The following is a 25,608-nucleotide window of genomic DNA, read 5'->3' on the forward strand; positions in this document are numbered from 1 at the left end:
GAACAGAACAAACAGGGCCCTCGGGGGGTGGAGTTGGATCCTAAAGCCCAAACAGGTTCTGAAGAACTGACTGCCCGAACCGACTGTCGCGTCGGGTATCCTGCTGCAGGCAGTAATGGGATGTGAATGTGTGGACAGATGACCACGTCGCAGCTTTGCAAATTTCTTCAATAGAGGCTGACTTCAAGTGGGCTACCGACGCTGCCATGGCTCTAACATTATGAGCCGTGACATGACCCTCAAGAGCCAGCCCCGCCTGGGCGTAAGTGAAGGAAATGCAATCTGCTAGCCAATTGGATATGGTGCGTTTCCCCACAGCCACTCCCCTCCTATTGGGATCAAAAGAAACAAACAATTGGGCGGACTGTCTGTTGGGCTGTGTCCGCTCCAGGTAGAAGGCCAATGCTCTCTTGCAGTCCAATGTGTGCAGCTGACGTTCAGCAGGGCAGGAATGAGGACGGGGAAAGAATGTTGGCAAGACAATTGACTGGTTCAGATGGAACTCCGACACAACCTTTGGCAAGAACTTAGGGTGAGTGCGGAGGACTACTCTGTTATGATGAAATTTGGTGTAAGGGGCCTGGGCTACCAGGGCCTGAAGCTCACTGACTCTACGAGCTGAAGTAACTGCCACCAAGAAAATGACCTTCCAGGTCAAGTACTTCAGATGGCAGGAATTCAGTGGCTCAAAAGGAGGTTTCATCAGCTGGGTGAGAACGACATTGAGATCCCATGACACTGTAGGAGGCTTGACAGGGGGCTTTGACAAAAGCAAACCTCTCATGAAGCGAACAACTAAAGGCTGTCCTGAGATCGGCTTACCTTCCACACGGTAATGGTATGCACTGATTGCACTAAGGTGAACCCTTACAGAGTTAGTCTTGAGACCAGACTCAGACAAGTGCAGAAGGTATTCAAGCAGGGTCTGTGTAGGACAAGAGCGAGGATCTAGGGCCTTGCTGTCACACCAGACGGCAAACCTCCTCCACAGAAAGAAGTAACTCCTCTTAGTGGAATCTTTCCTGGAAGCAAGCAAGATGCGGGAGACACCCTCTGACAGACCCAAAGAGGCAAAGTCTACGCTCTCAACAGCCAGGCTGTGAGAGCCAGGGACCGGAGGTTGGGATGCAGAAGCGCCCCTTCGTCCTGCGTGATGAGGGTCGGAAAACACTCCAATCTCCACGGTTCTTCGGAGGACAATTCCAGAAGAAGAGGGAACCAGATCTGACGCGGCCAAAAAGGAGCAATCAGAATCATGGTGCCTCGGTCTTGCTTGAGTTTCAACAAAGTCTTCCCCACCAGAGGAATGGGAGGATAAGCATATAGCAGACCCTCCCCCCAGTCCAGGAGGAAGGCATCCGATGCCAGTCTGCCGTGGGCCTGAAGCCTGGAACAGAACTGAGGGACTTTGTGGTGGCTCGAGATGCGAAGAGATCTACCAAGGGGGTGCCCCACACCTGGAAGATCTGTCGCACTACACGGGAATTGAGCGACCACTCGTGAGGTTGCATAATCCTGCTCAACCTGTCGGCCAGACTGTTGTTTACGCCTGCCAGATATGTGGCTTGGAGCACCATGCCGTGACGGCGAGCCCAGAGCCACATGCTGACGGCTTCCTGACACAGGGGGCGAGATCCGGTGCCCCCCTGCTTGTTGACGTAGTACATGGCAACCTGGTTGTCTGTCTGAATTTGGATAATTTGGTGGGACAGCCGATCTCTGAAAGCCTTCAGAGCGTTCCAGATCGCTCGTAACTCCAGAAGATTGATCTGCAGATCGCGTTCCTGGAGGGACCAGCTTCCCTGGGTATGAAGCCCCTCGACATGAGCTCCCCACCCCAGGAGAGACGCATCCGTGGTCAGCACTTTTTATGGCTGAGGAATTTGGAAGGGACGTCCCAGAGTCAGATTGGACCAAATCGTCCACCAATACAGGGATTCGAGAAAACTCGTGGACAGGTGGATTACGTCTTCTAGATCCCCAGCAGCCTGAAACCACTGGGAAGCTAGGGTCCATTGAGCAGATCTCATGTGAAGGCGGGCCATGGGAGTCACATGAACTGTGGAGGCCATGTGGCCTAGCAATCTCAACATCTGCCGAGCTGTGATCTGCTGGGACGCTCGCACCCGCGAGACGAGGGACAACAAGTTGTTGGCTCTCGTCTCTGGGAGATAGGCGCGAGCCGTCCGAGAATCCAGCAGAGCTCCTATGAATTCGAGTCTCTGCACTGGGAGAAGATGGGACTTTGGATAATTTATCACAAACCCCAGTAGCTCCAGGAGGCGAATAGTCATCTGCATGGACTGCAGGGCTCCTGCCTCGGATGTGTTCTTCACAAGCCAATCGTCGAGATATGGGAACACGTGCACCCCCAGCCTGCGAAGTGCTGCTGCTACTACAGCCAAGCACTTTGTGAACACCCTGGGCGCAGAGGCGAGCCCAAAGGGTAGCACACAGTACTGGAAGTGACGTGTGCCCAGCTGAAATCGCAGATACTGTCTGTGAGCTGGCAGTATCGGGATGTGTGTGTAGGCATCCTTCAAGTCCAGAGAGCATAGCCAATCGTTTTCCTGAATCATGGGAAGGAGGGTGCCCAGGGAAAGCATCCTGAACTTTTCTTTGATCAGATATTTGTTCAGGGCCCTTAGGTCTAGGATGGGACGCATCCCCCCTGTTTTCTTTTCCACAAGGAAGTACCTGGAATAGAATCCCAGCCCTTCCTGCCCGGATGGCACGGGCTCGACCGCATTGGCACTGAGAAGGGCGGAGAGTTCCTCTGCAAGTACCTGCTTGTGCTGGAAGCTGTAAGACTGAGCTCCCGGTGGACAATTTGGAGGTTTTGAGGCCAAATTGAGGGTGTATCCTTGCCGGACTATTTGGAGAGCCCACTGATCGGAGGTTATGAGAGGCCACCTTTGGTGAAAAGCTTTCAACCTCCCTCCGACTGGCAGGTCGCCCGGCACTGACACTTGGATGTCGGCTATGCTCTGCTGGAGCCAGTCAAAAGCTCGTCCCTTGCTTTTGCTGGGGAGCCGAGGGGCCTTGCTGAGGCGCACGCTGCTGACGAGAGCGCGCGCGCTGGGGCTTAGCCTGGGCCGCAGGCTGTCGAGAAGGAGGATTGTACCTACGCTTGCCAGAAGAGTAGGGAACAGTCTTCCTTCCCCCAAAAAATCTTCTACCTGTAGAGGTAGAGGCTGAAGGCTGCCGGCGGGAGAACTTGTCGAATGTGGTGTCCCGCTGGTGGAGCTGCTCTACCACCTGTTCGACCTTCTCTCCAAAAATGTTATCCGCACGGCAAGGCGAGTCCGCAATCCGCTGCTGGATTCTATTCTCCAGGTCGGAGGCACGCAGCCATGAGAGCCTGCGCATCACCACACCTTGAGCAGCGGCCCTGGACGCAACATCAAAGGTGTCATACACCCCTCTGGCCAGGAATTTTCTGCACGCCTTCAGCTGCCTGACCACCTCCTGAAAAGGCTTGGCTTGCTCAGGGGGGAGCGCATCAACCAAGCCCGCAAACTGCCGCACATTGTTCCGCATGTGTATGCTCGTGTAGAGCTGGTAAGACTGAATTTTGGCCACGAGCATAGAAGAATGGTAGGCCTTCCTCCCAAAGGAGTCCAAGGTTCTAGAGTCCTTGCCCGGGGGCGCCGAAGCATGCTCCCTAGAACTCTTGGCCTTCTTTAGGGCCAAATCCACAACTCCAGAGTCGTGAGGCAACTGAGTGCGCATCAGCTCTGGGTCCCCATGGATCCGGTACTGGGACTCGATCTTCTTGGGAATGTGGGGGTTAGTTAAAGGCTTGGTCCAGTTCGCCAGCAATGTCTTTTTTAGGACATGGTGCATGGGTACAGTGGACGCTTCCTTAGGTGGAGAAGGATAGTCCAGGAGCTCAAACATTTCAGCCCTGGGCTCGTCCTCCACAACCACCGGGAAGGGGATGGCCGTAGACATCTCCAGGACAAAGGAAGCGAAAGACAGACTCTCGGGAGGAGAAAGCTGTCTTTCAGGAGAGGGAGTGGGATCAGAAGGAAGACCCTCAGACTCCTCGTCAGAGAAATATCTGATGTCTCCTTCGTCTTCCCACGAGGCCTCACCCTCGGTGTCAGACACAAGTTCACGAACCTGTGTCTGCAACCTCGCCCGACTCGACTCTGTGGAGCCACGTCCACAATGGGGACGTCGAGAGGTAGACTCCCTCGCTCGCATCGGCGAAGCTCCCTCCGCCGACGTAGTCGGGGAGCCTTCCTCGGAGGCGGCGGCAGCCGGTACCGCACGCGGCACCGACGCCGGGGACCTCACCTCGGGCGATGGGCCAGCCGGCGCCACGCTCGACGGTACCGGTGGCGCAAGCACCGCCGGTACCGGAGGGGTAGGGCGCAACAGCTCTCCCAGAATCTCTGGGAGAACGGCCCGGAGGCTCTCGTTTAGAGCGGCTGCAGAGAAAGGCATGGAGGTCGATGCAGGCGTCGACGTCAGAACCTGTTCCGGGCGTGGAGGCTGTTCCGGGCTGTCCAGAGTGGAGCGCATCGACACCTCCTGAACAGAGGGTGAGCGGTCCTCTCGGTGCCGATGCCTGCTGGGTGCCGACTCCCTCGGCGACCCAGAGCTCTCGGTGCCGACCGATGACGATGCTTCTTCGACTTCTTGGAACGAAGCATGTCACCGGAGCTTCCCGGCACCGACGAGGAGGACGTAGAATCCAGCCGTCGCTTCCTCGGGGCAGAGACCGAGGGAGGTCGGTCTCGGGGGGGCTGTACCGCAGGAGCCCTCAGGGTAGGGGGAGACCCACCCGAAGGCTCACCGCCACCAGCAGGGGAATGGACAGCCCTCACCTGCACTCCAGACGAAGCACCACCGTCCGACGACATCAGCAGACGAGGTCCCGGTACCACCGACGTCGATACAGTCGTCCGATGTCTCAGCGCCGATGCAGAGGTCCGACGCCTCGATGCACTTGATGCACTGGCAGCCGAGGATGAAGGTCTGGACGCTGAAGACGTCGATGCACTCGATACCCCCCGGTGCCGATGCCGACGAAGAGCCCGAGAACAAAATGTTCCACTGGGCTAACCTCGCTACCTGAGTCCGCTTTTGTAAAAGGGAACACAGACTACAGGCCTGAGGGCGGTGCCCAGCCCCCAGACACTGAAGACACGACGCGTGCCTGTCAGTGAGCGAGATTACCCGGGCGCACTGGGTGCACTTCTTGAAGCCGCTGGAAGGCTTCGATGTCATGGGCGGAAAAATCACGCCGGCGAGATCAGAAGTCGAAATGGCGAAAGTTGGCACCAGAAAAAAAGCGAGAAGGAAATTTCGACCGGGGCCTAAATGAGGCCTACCCCGACGACGAAAGAAAACTTACCGGGGCAGAAAAAACTCGAAGTACAGGAAGGGAAAAACCAAAAGAGGTCTTTCCGAAACAATTTGAACAGTTTCTCACAGAAAACGAGTCGAAAACGACGCGCGAGGTCGACTTTTCGGGGCACGAACGGCAAAATACAACCGTACCGAGCGCGGAGAAAAGAAGACTGGCCGGCACAAGCCGGTTTCGAGTGGGAAGACGGCCGCGCATGCGCGGTGCGCATCGGCGCGCGAGGGCTAGCAAAGGCTTTTGCTAGTGAAGATTCCGATTGGAGGGGCTGCCGTGGACGTCACCCATCAGTGAGAACAAGCAGCCTGCTTGTCCTCGGAGAAGCATAAGTACATATATATTGCCATACTGGTACAGACCGAAGGTCCATCAAGCCCAGCATCCTGTTTCCAACAGTGGCCAATCCAGGTTACAAGTACCTGGCAAGATCTCAAGACAGTACAGTACATTTTATATAGCTTATCCTAGAAATGAGTAGTGGATTTTCCCAAGTCCATTTTAATAATTGCTTATGGGCTTTCCTTTTAGGAACCTTTTTAAAACCCCGCTAAGCTAACTGCTTTTACTACATTCTCTGACACCAAATTCGAAAATTTAATTACACGTTGAGTGAAGAAATATTTTCTCCTATTTGTTTTAAATTTACTATGTAGATTCATTGCATGCCCCTAGTCCTTGGAATTTTTGGAAACAGTAAACAAGCCATTCACGTCTACCTGTTCCATTTCACTCATTATTTTATAGACCTCTATCACATTTCCCCTCAGCTGTCTTTTCTCTAAGTTGAAGAGTCCTAGCCGCTTTAGTCTTTCCTCATAGGGAAGTCGTCCAATCCTCTTTATCGCCCTTCTATCTACCTTTTTTAATTCCAATATATCTTTTTTGAGATGCAGTGACCAGAATTGCACATATTTGAGATGTGGTCTCACCATGGAGCGATACAAAGGCATTATAATGTCATTTTTGTTTTCCACTCCTTTCCTAATTATACCTAACATTCTATTTGCTTTCTTAGCTGCCGCACACTGCGCAGAGGGTTTCAACAATGATGCCTAGATCCCTTTCCTGGGCAGTGATGTGGAACCTTGCACTACGTAGCTGTAGTTTGGGTTCCTCTTTCCCATCTTGTAGTTATGCCCTCGGTGGTGACTCATGAGCATACTCTCAATAGCTCATGACTCAGCTCACTCTTTATTGGGCTATTGTGCAGTGGAGGAGTAGCTTAGTGGTTAGTGCAGTGGACTTTGGTCCTGGGGAACTGAGTTTGATTCCCACTGCAGCTCCTTGTGACTCTGGGCAAGTCACTTAACTCTCCATTGCCGCTGGTACAAAATAAGTACCTGAATATATGTAAACCGCTTTGAATGTAGTTGCAAAAAACCTCAGAAAGGCAGTACATCAAGTCCCATTTCCCATTATTCATAATTTTAATCAAACAAAAAATTTCATTTTTTTTTTTTTGCTTACATTTACTTATATTTTCTATATATTTTGTTTTTTTTCTTCTTATCAACTGACTAGCAACCGACATGGTCCACGTTTCATGGTCACTACCTCAGGGGGTTGATCCCCTTTTACTTACTGCTGCCATCCTTGGTTCAATTCAGCAAGTAAACGGGAACCAAACCCCTGAGGCAGTGACTACAAAACATGGTCCATGACGGTTGCCAGTCCCTTGACAACTGATAGTTGATAAGAACAAAAGATAAGTTGTATTTACTATATATTTTGTAAAAAATTACAAGTAAAAAATAAATTTTATTTGATAAAGTTATGAATAATAAAAGCACAGTAGCCAGATGAAGAGTGAGGTGCATCATGAGCTATTGAGAGTATTCTCGTGCACAAATGTCACCACTGAGGGCATAAATACAAGGTGCATTATATGTATGTACAGTGTACAAATCCCAAAACAGCATGTGGGATCTTTTGTAATGTGGCACAACTATGTACATTATTGTCTGAGTGTGAGGCACAGGTATGAAAGACGAGTGTCTTTCTGATATTATTGCATTGCTCATGTTTCTTAGTCTGGGAGTCTTCTGCATTTGGGACATGAGAAAGCTTTTGACTCGACTTTAAATAAGCTGCGTTAATTATTTCTGATGCTGTTTGATGGAGGTTGTCAACACACACAATCAGGAAAAGAGAAAAAACCCGATTAGGTTTTTTAAAAGAAGAAAAAAAAGGGGGTGGTAAACCATGATGCAACAATGCAACAAAAACGCCATTTAGATTAAAAATGTGAATACTTACTAACCTATGGAAAAACAGGAACTACTGGGCTCTGTGGAAAAAAACAGAACTGAAAGTCCCACAGATGCATGGTGCACTACTGTAGAAAGTTTAGAGCTATGTTTACATTTTTCTCCAAGAAAGAAACAGTAGAGCAAAGGAACCTCTCGCAGATGGTGTTCAAAGATTGTTTATTGAAAAATTCTTCTAAAAAACTGAGATAGACCAGACACGACTCGTGTTTTGGCCAACCCGGCCTGCATCAGAGGTCTAGGAATTTGTTATTCAATATGTGTTCCTAGATTAGTCGTCAACACACAAAATCTCCTTAGCAGGTTGAATATTTCAGCAAGCAATCATTTGAAACATACTTTCACTGTAACTTGACTGGTGATGTGTATCTTGTTCTCGTTTTCACCCTTCCAGCCCTTTTCGTGAACAGCTCTTTTCCTACCTTCCCTGTTCCAGCTCCCTGCGTGTTTCACACAATGACTTGCTATAAAACAGAACACACTTGTGTGAAACATGTGGGGAGCTACTGCAGTGTGTTTTATAGCAAGTCATTGTGTGAAACATGTGAGGAGCTGGAACAGGGAAGGTAGGAAAGGAGCTGCTCACGAGAGGGGCTGGAAGGGTGAAAACAAGAAGATACACATCACCAGCCAAGTTACAATGAAAGGTATGTTTCAAATGATTGCCTTGCTGAAATATTCAATCTCCTAAGGAGATTTTGTGTGTTGACGACTAATCTAGGAACACATATTGAATAACAAAATTCCTAAACCCCTGATGCAGGCCAGGTAGGCCGAAACTCGCCATGTCGGGTCTCCATCAGTGTTTTAGAAGAACTTTTCAATAAAGATATCTCTGAACACCATCTGTGAGAGATGCCTTTGCTCTACTGTTTATTGCTTGGTGCCTTCCCTTCGGTGGAGCACTTTACCTTCTGTTACTACATTTTTCTCTAGCCTAAGCTCTAGTGGATGTCATCAGTAGGGAATGTCCTTCCAGTACTGAAAATGGTTCTAAAAAGATCTGGTCAGGAATCTCCTTTAAATCCATTCTTAATCACAAAGCAATAATTAAGAGTGCAGAAGCTCTATAGGGTTATGTGTTAACTGGCCCACGTACCAGATGGCAGAGATTTCACAGGAACTTGCCTGGACATAGTAGAATTGGTCATCAGCACTTTATGCATCAAGATGCTTTCTCATCTTTCCTTGGCGCAAGCATGGAAACATTAATGGGCACTGATATGCACGACAGCTATTGTGATATTAGTAGAGAATTGCTTGATACATCCACAGGCATCAAGCTGCCAGTTGCAGGCATTTTAGCTCCTTGAGTAGCTGCAGAACATCTACACAGCTTAACACAGGTACTGCTCAAAGCATGGTGGGTAGTTCTTGAGAAGTTAACACTGTGGGTTCAGTGCAAGGAGACAGGTCAGTCTTCCAGGCATAATCACTTCAGAGTGTAATCAACACCAAGGCCCTAAAGGCCGCATCGCCATTTGCCAGCAAGTCCAGTCTGTAATGCTTTGAGAATGTGTGGACCAAGGACCATGTGGGCTGACAAACAAATCTCAGCCAGCCAGCCTGTGACTCTGCAAGAGATGCTGCTTGTGCCCTAGTGGAGTGCGCTTCCAAAAGCGGGGGGGGGGGGGGGGGGGGGGGGGGGGGACCTTTCCTGCTAGCAAGTACGTGGATGCTAGGGTCTCCTTCAGCCAACGAGCCATCGCAGTACGAAAAGGTGATCAGAGTGTCAAAAGTCAGTGACCTCTAAAGTACTTGACCAGAATCCCCCGCATGTCTGAACAGCGTAGTGACCGAAATTCATTCGGATATTCCTCCCTGGATGCTAGGGTCTCCATCAGCCAATGCGCTGTCACCTTAGAGGCCTGATCCCCTTTCCTACGTCCCGTACGAAAAAGGTGATCCGAGCTTCAAATGTCAGTGACCTCTAAAGTACTTGACCAGAATCCTCCACATGTCTGAAAAGCGTAGTGACCGAAATTTGTTCAGATAATCCTCCCTGTGAAATGTTGGTAGGTCAATTGGCTAGTTTAAATGAAACACTGAGACAACCTTTGGGAGGAAGGACAGAACTGTCTAAATGGAAACTGCCTGCTTCCGTAAAGCTGAGGAACAAATCTCTGCACGACAACACCTGCAGTTCCAAAACCCTCCTAGCCGAAGCCATAGCCACCAGAAAACCATCTTTAAGGTCAAATCATTCGATGAGAAACTGTCCAACGGCTCAGATGGCAGCCTGAAGGACCAAGCTAAGGCTCCAAGTGGGCAAGATGGGGCGCCGGGAGGGCCACAAATGGTTCACTCCCTTGAGAAATCAGACTATATCTGGGTGTACCACAAGGGATATGTTCTGCACCTGCTCCCTAAAACAGGCCAGAGCCATCACATGTACCTTCAAAGAAGAGAGGCGCTTCTCCAGCCCAGCCTGCAAGAAAGCAAGGGTGTGCGCCACTGATGCTGAAGATGCTTGCAGCCCAATCGAGCTGGATCACTTCCTTGCTTGAAACACTGTAGCAATGACAGTGTCCAGAGAGCCCTTCTTCCTCACATGTGCCCTTTTAAGAGCCATGCCGTAAGACCAAAGGGGGAGGGATCCTTTATGAGAACGGGTCCCTCTGCAAGAAGGCCTCTCTGGGAGGATAACCAGAGGGGGCTGTTGATTTGCAACCTGACAACGTCTGCATACCAAGGGTGTCTGGGCCAGTCTGGGTCACCAGTTACCGGACCTCGATGTTTCGCAATGAAGCCTATGACGCGACCTATCATTGGCCATGGTGGGAAGACATACAGCAACTGATGCTGCAGCCAACTTTGACCCAAGCTCCTTGCCTCTGCTAAAAATCCAAGTACCTTCACATTGGCTCTCAGAGCCATGAGATCCAACCCCAGGACCCCCCCCCCCCCCCCCCAATGTGAGGTAATCTGACGAAAAGCTAGTCCACAGAATTCCCACTCCTCCGGATCCAGGAGGTTCCTGCTGAGGAAATCCACCTGCACACTGAGCGAGACCACTATGTGTGCTGCAGACAGCACCATCAAGTTGTTCGTCGCCCTTTGTGCCCCCGTTTGTTGACATAAGCCACCGCTGTGACATTGCCGCAGAATACCTGGACTGTGCTACCCTAAACAGAGACAAACACCCATATAGCCACACGGAGTGCTTGCAGCTCCAAAAGGATGATTGGCCAGGACACCTCCATTGATGACCACATGCCATGAGCCGTACGGCCCAGGTAGTGGGCTCCTCTACCACCAGTCACTTTGGGACAGCAAGGGAGACCACCTTCCCAAGTGTGTCCAAATACAGTCAACCAGTGCATTGCAAATTTGGCCTGAGCCGACAAAGGAACTCGGACCTAATAACTGGCCGAGAAGGGACACCGATGGAGGAGGGCTAACTGAAGGGCCACATGTGGCACAACTTTCAAGGTGGCTGCCATGGAGCCCAGAACATGCATGTAATCCCATGCCTGTGGGGCGGGACAGAGAAGCAGACAGGCAATCTGTTCACTGAGCCTCAGATGCCATGCCAGAGGCAACACCCTGCCTGCATGTTGATAATCACCCTGAGGTACTCGAGAGACTGGGAAGGTGATAACTGACTCCTGACAGATTGACCACCCAACCCAGTGACCGCAGAAGACCGACCACACGAGCAGTAGTCCGTCTGCTCTCCTGCCAGCCAATCATCCAGGTAAAGATAACCCGGATGCCTTCTGTATGAAGAAAGGCTGCAACGATCACCATCACCTTGGAAAAAGTTCTGGGAGAAGTCGTAAGGTCGATGGCATCGCCCGGAACTGACAGTGTTTCCCCAGCACACAAAAATGGAGGTTAACACTGAGGCTGCGGCTGAATAAGCATATGCAAATACACCTCCGTGAGATCCAGCGAGGTAAGAAAACTCTCCTGGGTGAACAGCAGCGATAACAGAATGCAAGGTCTATATCTGAAATGCTGGATCCCGAGGGCCCTGTTGACATACTTGAGGTCAGGATGGGGCAAAGGGCCCCCCCTTTAGGGGACCAGAAAGCAGCAAAGTTCTGAGACCCTACTCTAAACCGAGGAACATCGAGAACTGTTCCCAAGCATATCAGCACCAAGAGTTGGGGGGGGGGGGGGGCCTCCATGAAAATAATCTGACAGAGGATGCACCAACACCAATAATAACCTCCAAGACATGGACAGAGAATGAACTAACCCAAATAACCTCCAAGACTCACTAGTCTGATGTCGCCCTGGCCCACTCCCTTAGAAAAAGTGACAGCCGCCCTCCAACTACTACCTCCGAGGAATGGGCCAACAGCCCATCACTGAGCAGCTGGGGCAGCCCTGGAGGAGGAGGTGCCCGAGCACCTATCTCCCCAAAAAGGCTGCTGCTTTTGCTGAAAGTGCAGCCTATGAAAGGAGCCCAACCTGCCCAAGAAGTAATGCTTAGCCTCCTGATATCTGCAGCAGACCTAGGAGCAGAAAGCAGCCTAGGCTTGTCTTCAGGTAAACATAGCCCTTTAGACTCTCTGAGATCCTTAATCTTTCCAAGACTTTGACAGACAGAAGTTTTCCTCCGAAAGGGCAGCTGCGCCAGGCGAGCCTTAGAGGCTGAATCCACAGTCCAGTGCCAAAGTGGCATGTCAAAACTGCAAAGGAGACTTACTTCGCAGAAGCCCACAGAAAATCATAAAGCAGGTCCGCCAAATAGGCCAACCCCGCTTCCAAGGCTGAACTAATTCCTCTGCCAAGGAGGCCTTCTGGATCCAGGAAATGCGAGCTCTGGCAGTATAAGAGCCACAAACTGAGGCCTGCATGCACAACGCCACAACACTGTAGGACATCTTAAAGGAGGACTCTAACTTTCAATCCTTAAGGGCTGTGCCATCTTTCACGGGCAAGGTAGTCTTTTTGGTGATGGGAAAGTCCACCTGGAGAACCCACAAGGACTCCAACTCCTTCACTGGTAGCAAAAAGAACTTCACCATGGCCCGTACCACTCTCAGCCCCATATCTGGAGTGTCCCATTGGTTCACGATCAGGACCTTCATAACTTCATGGATAAAGAAAGTCCGAGGGGGTTGCCTAGTACCCAACATCAAGGAAAGCTATCCTCCTTGGGCAAGTGGTCCAGAGAAGAGATGTTAAGTGTCTCAAATTCCGGGGAAAAGGACCCTGCTCCCGAGGCAGTCCCCTGCAGAGTTTCCAGCATCATGTTTGCCTCCAAAGCGTATGTAGCATGGGCCAAGGCTAGCCCCAAGGAGCCTGTCAAAATTGACCCTGTTCAACAGATCAACAGATCCCAAGCTAAGGGTCTTCCCCAACTTGGGTGTTGAAGAGCTCTGACGCAGCTCAGTAACATGCAGCACATCTCCCTGACTTGACTGCCAGTTCTCATAATGGGAACAACATTTCATGACCTCTGCGGCTGTTGCCATAGTCCAAAGCAAAGTACTCACAGGAGCACTGGCAGAGCGCCAAAGAACAGTCCCACTGCAACAGGCACACCAGCTCCTCTTCACAGCTTCCTCCAGGTTGCTGACGGTTTCAGCACTTTGACTGCTCAGCTGGAACAGCCTCTCTTTGCATTTTCCTTTTTTTTTTTAACGAGGCAGGAGATTGAAGAACAAATGCCAGATTCAATTGATGCCCATTATCAAACACCTGCAGGCCTGACCACCGCGAGCTGGAGGGGGGAGAAGGGCGGGACCTGGCCCCACCAGGTATACCCTTAAGCCCCAGATAGGGACAGCTTAACCCAGGGAGCTTGACTAGGCCTGAGGGACAGGCTAGGAGCCACCATCAATCCTGAGCTGCACAGGTTATAACCATCCACCTGCTAGATAGAAAGAACACTGAGGAAGAGGCTGTTGCACAGGCAGAACTCTACTTTCTATCTCCACCTGATGACAGATGGGCACAACCCACAAGCCTCTTGATTGATCTGTGGGATGTTATGGAAATGCCCATTTCAATTCATGAATCAAGTCCTTAGTCTGAGGACTTGGCCAACAGCGTATTCTTGATTTATGCTCTGGCCTTCTCTTCTTGGGCATTAATTTAAGCTACATTGGGCCCTGTTTACTAAGCCGTGCTGTAGTTGCGCAAACCTTTCAGCATGCGCTAATGTTAGAGATACCCATTATGCATTAGCGTGCACCAAGACGTTTGTGCACCTACAGCGCAGCTTAGTAAACAGTCTTCAGACCCGTCTACATTTTTTTTAGTCTATCGTCAAAAAATCAAACTGCATTAAAAAGTTTCCACTAATCTGCACAACATGCTATACTTCCAGTATAAAAGAATTATAGAAATAGTCAAAAGCTACCGGTAATTAAAACTTAAAAAAAAAAAAAAAACAAGTACATACACAAAAAGGCTTGATACATACATCTTTACACACTATTATAGCAAACTCAAACTTACTCTATTTCCAAAAATTGCAAAAACCGTAATAAATTAAATATCTGGTGTCCAGATCACAATAGTAGAATTAATTTGAATACTTCTGATGAAGAATCAAGCTACTTCTACAGAAGTAGCCAAGTGGAGGATTGTGAACCTGGGGAACTGGGTTTTATTCCAACTGTAGCTCCTTATGACTGGGCAATTCACCTAACCCTCCATTGCCCTGGGTACAAAAACATAGATTGTGATCCCACTAGGGTAGAGAAATTACCTACATATAATAAAAATGTAAATCACTTCACTTGTACCACAGGAAGGTAGTACACCAAAATCCCTCACCTTTTACCTTTAAAGGTAATCTGGAACAAAATGTCTAAAACATGCAAAGTACAGGTACTAAAAGAACTTCAGGATAGTTATTCAGATATTTAAAAGTTAGGGGAAGCTATAAGAAAACTTCCGTTTTTTGGAATATTCCTCGAAGGCTGTCACATACATTACTTTGATCAACAGATCCTTTCCAAGTCAATAGCCTTGGGGGGGGGGGGGGGGGGGAAAGAAAACAGTTGAAAAAGGTCACAGTAAGGCCTAAGATTAATTTTAAAAAATCTATACTGATCACTGGCTGAGACTGAACAATCAACGTTCACCAACAATTTCAAGATAATATGAGGGTGGCAAGAAGGAAACCACTACTGAAGCCAACTCATATGATGTGTCACAGTGTTTGTCAAGAAACTTAAGAAACGCTGCCTACATACAAGGCTTTGTGTTCTGAGACTAAAGTGAACTTTTTTACTTCAATGTTAATCAATGTGCTTGACAAAGCACATAAACCCAGCTAATACTGCCACTTATGGTAGAGCAACATAGTGGCAGCATTAAGTCATACATGCTTTGTAGCAGTGGGGACACAGATGAACTGTACAAAATACAGGTTGATGCTGGAGGAAAACTTGGTCCAGTCTGCCACCTGGGAACAGGGACAAAATTCATGTTTCAGTAGGACAATTATGCTACAAAAAAGTGGCTTGCCAAGAAGGATTCAAGTGATCCAGTGAAAGCCCAATCCTGAATCTAATAGCAAATTCGTGTCAAGACTTGAAGTCTGCAGTCTACAGATGATCTCCAGCTAACTTGAAAAACTAGAGATGTTCTGTTAAAAATGGGATGGTTCATTTTTTGCCCACTGTGAAAAACTGGTAGACACTTTATCCTAATTCATGGCTGTTAGTGTTATATAAAACTTCCAAATACTGAATCAAGGGGTGTGAAAACTTATGCAACAAAGATTTTATGTATGATACTATTCTTATTAACTTTTGAATAATTGTGTTTCACATTGTAAATATAAACTTTTTTGGCTAGATTGGTGAAAAACTTCTACTTAACACATTTTGAATTGTACTTTTTAAAGCAGAATATGGAAAAAATGTGCAAGGATATGAACTTTTTTACAAGGCACTGAATGTACTTACTTCCTCATATTGACCTTTATATAGAAACTATATCAATTTACATGATCAGTTGTCAGACATCTACAAACACGTCAAACCCCACTTTAAGCTGTTAGCTTACTTCCTGGCCACTAGCAAAAACAAAATACTATATGCACACAACCACTTTATGAACTATGAAATTTTATCACTGTGGTTTTTCAAAACATTAGTGATATAAACACCTAAAAACCTTTGATTCAGTATCATGACAAAAGTGGAGCTCATTTGAATATTCAAGTCATTGACAGTGATTATGATTTTATTTGCAAATTTCAAAATAAAGTAAGGTGAATAGGACAATCATGTGACATGCAATAAGATTTTCTTATGTATTTCAATACATTTCACAGACCAATGTTATCATGCCTGGAAAGGAGTAGCATCCTAGTGGTTAGAGCATTGGGCTAAGAACCAGGGAAGCCAGGGTTCAAATTGCGCTGGCGCTCCTTGTAGCACCTTGGACAAATAAATTTGTCCTCTGTTGCCTCAGGTACAAACACAGAACAGTGGAGCTAGGGAACTATCTACTATACTCAGATGTCAGCTCTGTGGGTGCTTGAGCACCCCTAAAACTCCTTGACTATGTCAAAGGAAGGATAATTTGTACTGGGTTTTAGCACCCCCCCCCCCCGATCCTTTTGAAAAACTGGTTCCTATGACTGTACCCTGTACCTATATGTAACTCCCCATGAATTACTAATGACAAGGCATGAGTTAAATCTAAGGTACTCCAGCTTTTTCATAGTTTGAGACCAATGGATTCACAAGGCTTTGGAGTGACATCTTATTCTCAAAAAACTATAGTCACCAAACAGATCAGCAATGCTGAGACTGTGGCAGACATGAACAATGTGGCAAAGACAACAAGAAAAAAATCAAAGTGAAAAAAAAAATATACCCTCTGATTAGCAAGAGAAGCTAAATACAAACCTTGACTGGTTTAAAGTTTTGGCTGAAGCCATCTAGTAGCATATCCTCTGATGGGGGGGGGGGGGGGGGGGGGAAGCAAAACCTGATGCAAAATGGGTCTGGTGGTGCATGGAGTCACTGTGCATGTTTTCCTATAAAATTCTAGAAAACATCTGTTTTGATTGTAAACAACTACATCTGACCCATCTATGAGGCACACTGAACACAGAAAAGTTACACCAACTAATATGTAATGCATTTCTAATTTTATTAGAAATAAAATTAACAAAATCTGACATTTTCTGCATCTTTTAAAAAAAGTACAGAGCTCTAAGTTTCTTAAAGTTAATCACTTTGAAGGCTTCAACACACTACTTTTCATATCTATGTAACCAATTTACCTATATAGCCTCACACAAAAACACTTTTAAAATAGTATACACCTTCTCAACTTGGCTTAAGACCAAATGCAAAATTATGAGGCTATAACTACTAATGTTACAAGCAGAGTGTAGGTTTTTCACAAAACTTTACCTGTACAGAAAGGACGATAACTGTCTCCACCAAATTGTGCCATTACGCCAATCCCATAAGCAGCTGCTTGTCTAACTTCTGGGCTGTTGTCACATACTGACTGTAGCATCGGCCTCAAGAAATATTCAACGTATTTGAATGAGGATGGACTACAGTGCTCCACGACATCATCAAAAATACACAACCCCCACTGTCTGTCTGGCCAGGGCCGGTGGGGACACTGCAGAGGGAAAAAAAAGAACACGTGCACCACAAATGTTTTTATAATTGTAAGATTTAAAAAGGGCATTATTTTGTAATATTAAAGACATACAAGTTGTGCCTCTATAGGGCAAAATTGAGTATTCACCACCCCCCCCCCACCCCCCCCCCCCAATACAAGTATATTTTACTAAGTTAAGACATAACACAAGCCAAATATTTCCAAACTTTCATTTGCACAGTTCTGGTTTTTAATATGGGAAGGAGCATACCTTAGTTATAACTTGAAAACAAAGAAAATCTGGTAAACAAATATACAAAACAAAAAATCCGTAATGATGTGGTACAAAAATGTTCCTTTCTCCTCATATGGTAGTTCAACATAATTAGACTAGGCCATTTCAAACAGATCATAAGTCATTTTAATGCCACTGTACTAACCTTCTTTTCTTCCTTATTTAATGCTGTCTATGAAATGAACAACAAGCTTATTTCATACTAGTAAAAGAAGCCCGTTCCCAACAGAAAGGAAACGGGCGCTAGCAAGGTTCCAGGGCCCCCCTCCCTACCGCCTTCCGAGTTCCAGGCTCCCTCCCCGCCTCCCTCTCTCCGAGTTCCATGTCCTCCCTACCTGCCTCCTTCCCTCTCCTCAGAGTTCCAGGCACCCCTCCCCTTCGAGTTCCAGGACCAGCCAGCCCCTCCTCCTCCCCTCTGTGTGCGAGAGTGGAAGTTGGGGTTGAAGGGTGAGGGGATGTGTGAGTGACAGCTAGGGTTAGAGGCAAAGGGGTGTGTGTGCCACTGAGAGAAAGTGGGAGCTGTGATTTTAGGGGAAGGGACAGGGAAAATGGAACAGGGTCTTTGTGTGTGAATGAAAGTGGGAGTTGTGGTTTGAAGGGAGAGGGCTATGTTTGTGCGTGAGAACAGGGGCTGGGATTTGTATAAAAGTGGAGAGGTACATATGTGTGTGTCTGAGAATGGGGACTGGAGTTGGAGAAGCAGAGGGGTGTGTGCATGAGAATGGGCTAGAGGTTTTGGAGAGGTAAGGTAAAATTATGTATCATAACTGATAATTTTCTTTCCATTAATCATAGCTGATCAATCTATAGACTGGTGGGTTGTATCCATCTACCAGCAGGTGGAGATAGAGAGCAAACCTTTTGCCTCCCTATATGTGGTCATGTGCTGCCGGAAACTCCATCAGCAGGACTCAGCACTTAGAGAATTACACCCACAAAGGGACACTCTGCCCAGCTCACCACCGCCGAAACGGGGGAGGGGAATTAACCCAGCTCATCCCCACACAAGTGGGGGACAGGAATCCGTCCAGCTCATCCCTGCGGAGCGGGGGAGGGACACCACCCCGCCGATGCGGGGGGATCTGGCTTATCCTGCAACCGCGGGAGGAGCTGACTGACCCTAACACCGCCGAAGCGGGAGGGGTACAAAGCTGCCCTACAGCCACACGAAGCGGGAGGGAGCGCCGGCAGAATTTAGGTCTCAATCCAGCCCCGTAAAACGGAGGGGAGAGGAATGCAGCAGCACACTGTAACACAAACTCGTCTCAACTCTTGAAGAATCCAATTGAAAAAACTTGAACACGAAGTCCTCCTGAACAGGAACTGAAGACTAAACTTGAACCTGAAATGCAACCAGAATATAACCAGTACAGATATCTGGGAGGGGCTATGGATTGATCAGCTATGATTAATGGAAAGAAAATTATCAGGTATAATACATAATTTTACCTTCCATATCATCATGCTGATCAATCCATAGACTGGTGGGATGTACCGAAGCAGTACTCACCCAGGGCGGGACATTGAAATCCCTGACCGCAACACTGAAGCTCCAAACCGGGCCTCTGCCCGAGCAGCCACAGTCAAGCGGTAATGCCTGGAGAAGGTATGGGCCGATGCCCAAGTTGCCGCCTTGCAAATCTCTTCCAAGGAGACGGACCCGGCCTCTGCCATCGAGGCCGCCTGAGCTCTAGTGGAGTGAGCCTTCAGCTGGATAGGTGGCACCTTCCCCGCGGCCACATAAGCCGCTGCAATGGCTTCCTTGACCCATCTTGCCACTGTAGGCTTAGCAGCCTGCAGACCCTTACGAGGACCTGCAAACAGGACAAACAGATGATCCGACTTCCGGAAATCATTGGTCACTTCCAAGTCTCACAACTAGATATTTGAGAGCAGAGTACTCCTCTGGGTAGTCTTCCCTACGAAAGGATGGGAGACAGAGCTGCTGATTCACATGGAAGCGAGAAACAATCTTGGGCAAGAAGGAAGGCACTGTGCGAATAGACACTCCTGCCTCAGTGAACTGCAGAAAAGGTTCTCGACATGATAGGGCCTGGAGCTCGGAAACTCTTCTGGCTGAAGTGATAGCCACCAAAAAGACTGCTTTCAACGTCAGGTCTTTCAGAGATGCCCACGACAAGGGTTCAAAAGGCGGCTTCTGCAAGGCTCTTAGCACCAGGTTGAGATTCCACGCAGGCACCACTGAGTGCAGAGGAGGGCGCAGGTGATTAACTCCCTTGAGAAAACGCACCACATCTGGCTGCGAAGCCAGGGAAGCACCCTTCAGGCGGCCCCTGAAGCAAGCCAGAGCCGCTACCTGGACTTTAAGGGAACTGAGCGACAGGCCTTTCTCCAGACCTTCTTGCAGGAACGCCAACACTGAAGAAATTGGAGCAGTGAAGGGAGAAAATGAGCCTGCTTCACACCATGCTGCAAAGGTAAGCCAAACCCTGGCGTAAGCAGTAGAAGTAGAGCGCTTCCTCGCTCTCAGCATAGTGGCGATGACCTTGTCTGAAAAGCTCTTCTTCCTCAGACGCTGCCGCTCAACAGCCAGGCCGTAAGACCAAAGGGGGAGGGATCCTCCATCACCACGGGACCCTGATGCAACAGGCCCTGCTCCACAGAAAGCCGCAGAGGGTCGTCCACTGAGAACCTGATCAAGTCCGCATACCAGGGACGTCTGGGCCAGTCCGGACCCACCAGGATTATCCGGCCCGGATGCTTTGCCACCCGGTCTAGTACCCTGCCCAACATGGGCCAGGGCGGGAACACATAGAGAAGCTCCTGTGTCGGCCACTGTTAGAGAAGAGCATCTACTCCCAGAGATCGAGGGTCCCGTCCTCTGCTGAAAAAGTGTGGCAATTGGCAATTGGCCGATGACGCCATCAGATCTAGGCTCGGCTGGCCCCAGTGCTTCGTGATGTCCAAGAACGCCTGAGCGGATAACTGCCACTCTCCGGGATCCAAGGTATGGCGACTGAGAAAGTCCACCTTGACATTCATGACTCCGGCAATGTGGGCCGCTGACAGCTGTTCCAGGTTCGCTTCCGCCCACTGGCATAGATTCATGGCCTCCTTGGCTAGAGGGGCGCTCTTGGTACCTCCCTGGCGGTTGACATAGGCCACAGCCGTGGCATTGTCCGACAGGACCCGTATTGGCTTCAACGCCAGTACCGGGAATAACTCCAAAAGCGCCAACTGAATGGCTCTGAGTTCCAAGAGGTTGATAGACCACTTTTTGCCTCTGCAGGAGACCAGAGCCCCTGCGCTGTCCTTCCCAAGCAGTGGGCTCCCCAGCCCATCAAAGAGGCATCCGTCGTGACGACAATCCACTCCGGGGTCACAAGAGGCATTCCTGCAGACAACTTGTCTGTCTTCAGCCACCAGCTCAGCGCCTTGCGCACTGCTGGGTCCAAGGGAAGGCGCACAGCATAATCCTCCGACACTGGAGTCCAGCGCTGCAGCAGAGTGTGTTGTAGTGGTCTCATATGAGCCCTGGCCCAGGGCACTACTTCCATCGTGGCCGTCATAGAGCCCAACAGCTGCACATAGTCCCAAGCCCGAAGAGGAGAGGCTACTAGGAACTGGTCCACCTGAGCCTGAAGCTTGACAATCCGATTGTCTGGCAGGAACACTCTGCCCACTTGGGTGTCGAAACGAACTCCCAGATACTCCAGGGACTGAGTCGGGCGCAGCTGGCTTTTCTCCCAGTTGATGATCCACCCCAGGGAGCTCAAAAGAGCAATCACCCGGTCCACAGCTTTGCCGCACTCTGCATAAGAGGGGGCTCGGATCAACCAGTCGTCCAGATAAGGATGGACTTGTACTCCTTCCTTTCGCAGGAAGGCCGCAATGACCACCATTACTTTGGAGAAGGTCCGCGGAGCAGTAGCCAACCCGAACGGGAGGGCTCTGAACTGGAAGTGTCGGCCCAGGACTGCAAAACGCAGGAAGCGTTGATGAGGAGGCCAGATGGGAATATGCAAATACGCTTCCTTGATGTCCAAGGATGCCAGGAACTCCCCTGCCTTCACTGCCGCTATAACAGAGCGGAGAGTCTCCATGCGAAAGTGCCGAACTTTCAAGGCCCGATTGACCCCTTTGAGGTCGAGGATAGGCCGTACAGAACCTCCTTTCTTTGGTACCACAAAGTAAATGGAGTAACGTCCCTTGCCAAGCTGATTTTCTGGCACCGGAACGACCGCACCCAGGCGGATCAGATTGTCCAAAGTCTGCTGCACTGCCACAGCTTTGACCGGAGACTTGCAGGGAGAGAGTACAAACCCGTTTCTTAAGGGTCGGCAGAACTCTAGCTTGTAGCCGTCTTTGATGACTTCCAGCACCCAAGCGTCTGAAGTTACCCTGGTCCACTCGCCCAGAAACGAGGACAGGCGTCCTCCAATCTGCACTGGGCCATGGACCAGGGCCCCGTCACTGGGTACAAGACCCTGGGGGAGGACCGGAGGGCGTACCTCCGGGACGGCGGTCTCTGTGAAAGGAATGCTGCTTGGGGGAGGAGCCCGACTTGCCCGGGCGGTACCGACGGGCTTCCTGAAACCGTCCTCTGGAGTTAACGGGGCGAGCACTGGCCCGAGCCCTGACCTCTGGTAACCTCTTGCCCTTAGACGTGCCGAGATCGGTCACAATTTTGTCCAGCTCGACCCCAAAGAGCAGCTTGCCTTTAAAAGGCAACTTAACCAGGCGGGATTTAGAGGCGTGGTCAGCAGACCAATGCTTCAGCCAAAGCCACCGCCGCGCAGAGACTGTCTGAGCCATACCTTTAGCCGAGGCTCTCAAGACATTATACAGCAAGTCTGCCAAATAAGCCAAGCCCGATTCCAGGGCCGGCCAATCAGCCCTCAAGGAAGGATCCAAGGGGGAAGCCCGCTGCACAATCGTCAGGCACGCCCTGGCCACATAGGAGCCGCAAACTGAGGCCTGCAAACTTAGAGCAGCCGCCTCGAAGGACGACCTTAAGGCCGCCTCCAATCTTCTGTCTTGGGCGTCCTTTAGGGCCGTGCCACCTTCCACCGGCAACGCCGTTTTCTTAGTCACCGCAGTGATTAAAGAATCCACGGTAGGCCAAAGAAAGGCCTCCCGTTCACTTTCAGGCAGAGGATAGAGGCGGGACATAGCCCTAGCCACTTTGAGGCTCGCTTCCGGGACATCCCATTGAGCTGAAATCAAGGTGTGCATGGCATCATGCACGTGGAAGGTTCTAGGCGGGCGCTTCGTCCCCAGCATAATGGCGGAGCCAACAGGGGCTGAGGGAGAGACGTCCTCCGGAGAGGAAATCTTCAAAATGCTCATGGCCTGCACTAACAGGTTGGGCAAATCCTCTGAGCGAAAAATCCACGCTGCAGAGGGGTCATCCGCTCCATCCGAGCGGGAATCCGTCTCCTCCAAGGAATCCCCAAAGGACCGTTGGGAGAACCCAGATACGCTGCCCTCATCTACATCAGAGAAGACAGAGTCCTCTAAGGCCTGGAAATCCACCCGAGGGCGTTTACTTCCGGGGGCCTCAACCCCTTTATCGGACAAGGGAGCAGGGGCAGCGTTTTGCATAAGGAAGGCCTGATGCAGCAGCAAAATGAACTCGGGGGAGAAACCCCCCAGACTGTGCACTTCAGCAGCCTGGGCCACAGCCCTAGACGCACCCTCAACCGGCGCTCGCAAGAGCGGGGGAGAAACATGCTGCGCATCCAAAATGGCGTCCGGCGTGACACTCCGCGAAGGAGCCACGCGGGAAGAACGGCGCTTAACTTTGGCCGCTTTTTTGCTGTCGCCCAAATCAAGGGCGGCCATAGAATTAACGTCTCCCACCTCAAGGGCGGCCCAAGAAGAAGCCGTCCGAGCAGAGTGGCCGGCCAAGATGGTGGAGGCGAGCAGCGGGGGATGGGCGTTTATGGCGGGAAAAACCGCCGCACCGGAGGAAGAACCGGGACACTGACCGGCCTCCAAACTGACACCCAACAAGGGCGAATCAGACTTTAAGACCCCGCATCCCCGCTAGAAGCGCACACGCGGTCCGGGGAGCGATTCTTTGCGCCCTCGCCCTCCGACGCCATAAGCCACGTGGAGACCGATCGGGGAATCCCCTGCCCGCTACAAAAAGGTAAAAATTACCTGCTTCTCGCTCTGAGCTGTAACGAACTGGTGTCCCAGTGAGTAGCTGCAATAGACGTTGAAATAGACGTTGAAATAAACGCCCTTAAGGACGTCCAAAAAAAATTTTTTTTTTTTTTTTCAACGGAGCCAGCGGGAGGGGGGAGAAAAGGAGGGACCTGGCACCACCAGGTTTGCACTTGCTCAAGAAGAGCCCTCAACCCCAGGTACTCAACAAAACCTAAAAATTAGGCTTGGAGACCTAGCTAGAGCTGCTGCTGTGTGTGACCACCACCTGCTGAAATAGAGAACATACTGAGGAGTTTCCGGCAGCACATGACCACATATAGGGAGGCAAAAGGTTTGCTCTCTATCTCCACCTGCTGGTAGATGGACACAACCCACCAGTCTATGGATTGATCAGAATGATGATATGGAAGGGCTATTGGGGGTGTGTGAATAGGAGCTAGGGTTTGAAGGGGGAGAGGGCTATGTTTGTGGTGAGAATGGGGGTTGGAATTGGGGTGTGTGTATGAAAATGGGCTAGGGGCTTGGGGGGTGGGATCTGGGGTTTGACTGGGAGGGGGCTATTGGGGTATGTGAATAGGAGCTAGGGTGTGAAGGGGAGGGTGTGTGTGTTTCTGCGAGAGTGGGAGTTGGGGTTTGAGAGGGAGGGGTGTGTTTCTGTCTGTATGCATGTGTCTGTGAATGGGAACCGGAGGCCTCTTCTTGCTAGCTTTATCCCGCTCGCTGTCACTCTGCGCCAGTATGGCCGCCCTGCGCGTTTTGTTGCGGCCCCAGCGCTATCCTGTTCCCGATACTCCGGGGCTCTGTTAGAGCGGCTGCTCTCCTCCTCCGCGGGATCCGCTGCCGAACGGGCAGAGATAGGGGGGCCGTGGCCAGAGCCGCCACAGCCTCCTACCTGACCTATCATTTCTACAATCGGCGGGAAGATGAGCATACAGTCGTCCACCGCCCACATCGCGATAACCCTGCTGATAAGGGCGACAACATGCGGTCGAGTTGGTCCGGCTGTCTGCCTGCTATTCCGCCGGCGGCTGCTAAGGAAACGATAAGTTCACCGTATATATATATATATATATATTTTTTTTTTTTTTTTGTTACATTTGTACCCCGCGCTTTCCCACTCATGGCAGGCTCAATGCGGCTTACATGGGGCAATGGATGGTTAAGTGACTTGCCCAAAGTCACAAGGAGCTGTCTGTGCCTGAAGTGGTAATTGAACTCAGTTCCTCAGTTCCCCAGGACCAAAGTCCACCACCCTAACCACTAGACCACTCCTCCATTTCCTTTTGACCTATGTTTTTTTTCACTCTTATCAGGTTAAGAGCTTAGATTTATTTTTAAGCCGTAAGAAATGTTACACTCGCCCTTCCTTACGCAATTCACAATGCAATGCTGAGTCTACCATTTTCTTTTACGTACACCAGTGGTTTAAGCAGTAGGTTTTGAGACGCATCGCGGTTTCCCAGGCAAAACGGTGACGTCACCGGAAGGCTTCAGACATTACGAACCGGGCTTCAACTTCCTGGCAGTCAGCTTCAGAATGTTGGAGGTGCAAATTATTTTAGTAGATATGTATATGTACAGTACCTGCTTTCTAGAAAAAGTCCTTGGCTTTTTTTTTTTTTTTTAAAGAATGGGTCACTAAGATGTGAAATGCATACACAAACCTGACATGTTCACAAAAGAGCCATATCTCATGTTTGTCTTCAGTATTTGTTAAATCTAATACAGAAAAACATTGTGTCTTGGTCTTCACTCCCAGTCTTTGAGGGCCACCAACCTCATTGACTATTGATTTACATTTTCACCTTATTTTTGTATATATTTTTTGCTCATATGTCTAATATTTTTAGACTGACTGCTGACGCAGGCAATTCTTCCAAAACACTGCCTGTGTTGTCTTTGGACCTTATCTGTAGGATACACAGCAAAAGAATTTATTGTTTGGATTCATAATTCCTAATTTGTGGTCTTTTGACCTTCACCAAGAAACAATT

At 49.6% G+C, this 25,608-nt stretch overlaps 1 protein-coding gene across 1 annotated transcript in view; it reads right to left on the bottom strand.

Annotated features, from left to right (window-relative positions):
- The window catches only part of IPO5 (importin 5), a 358,310-nt gene that overhangs the window by 75,364 nt on the left and 257,338 nt on the right, over positions 1 to 25,608 (bottom strand). Inside the window, 1 exon segment of the mRNA XM_030201357.1 lies at positions 16,983 to 17,202. Within this exon segment, the coding sequence (XP_030057217.1) occupies positions 16,983 to 17,202 (220 nt within the window).

Source organism: Microcaecilia unicolor, chromosome 4, assembly GCF_901765095.1.
Source record: "Microcaecilia unicolor chromosome 4, aMicUni1.1, whole genome shotgun sequence".
NCBI classification, from domain to species: domain Eukaryota; kingdom Metazoa; phylum Chordata; class Amphibia; order Gymnophiona; family Siphonopidae; genus Microcaecilia; species Microcaecilia unicolor.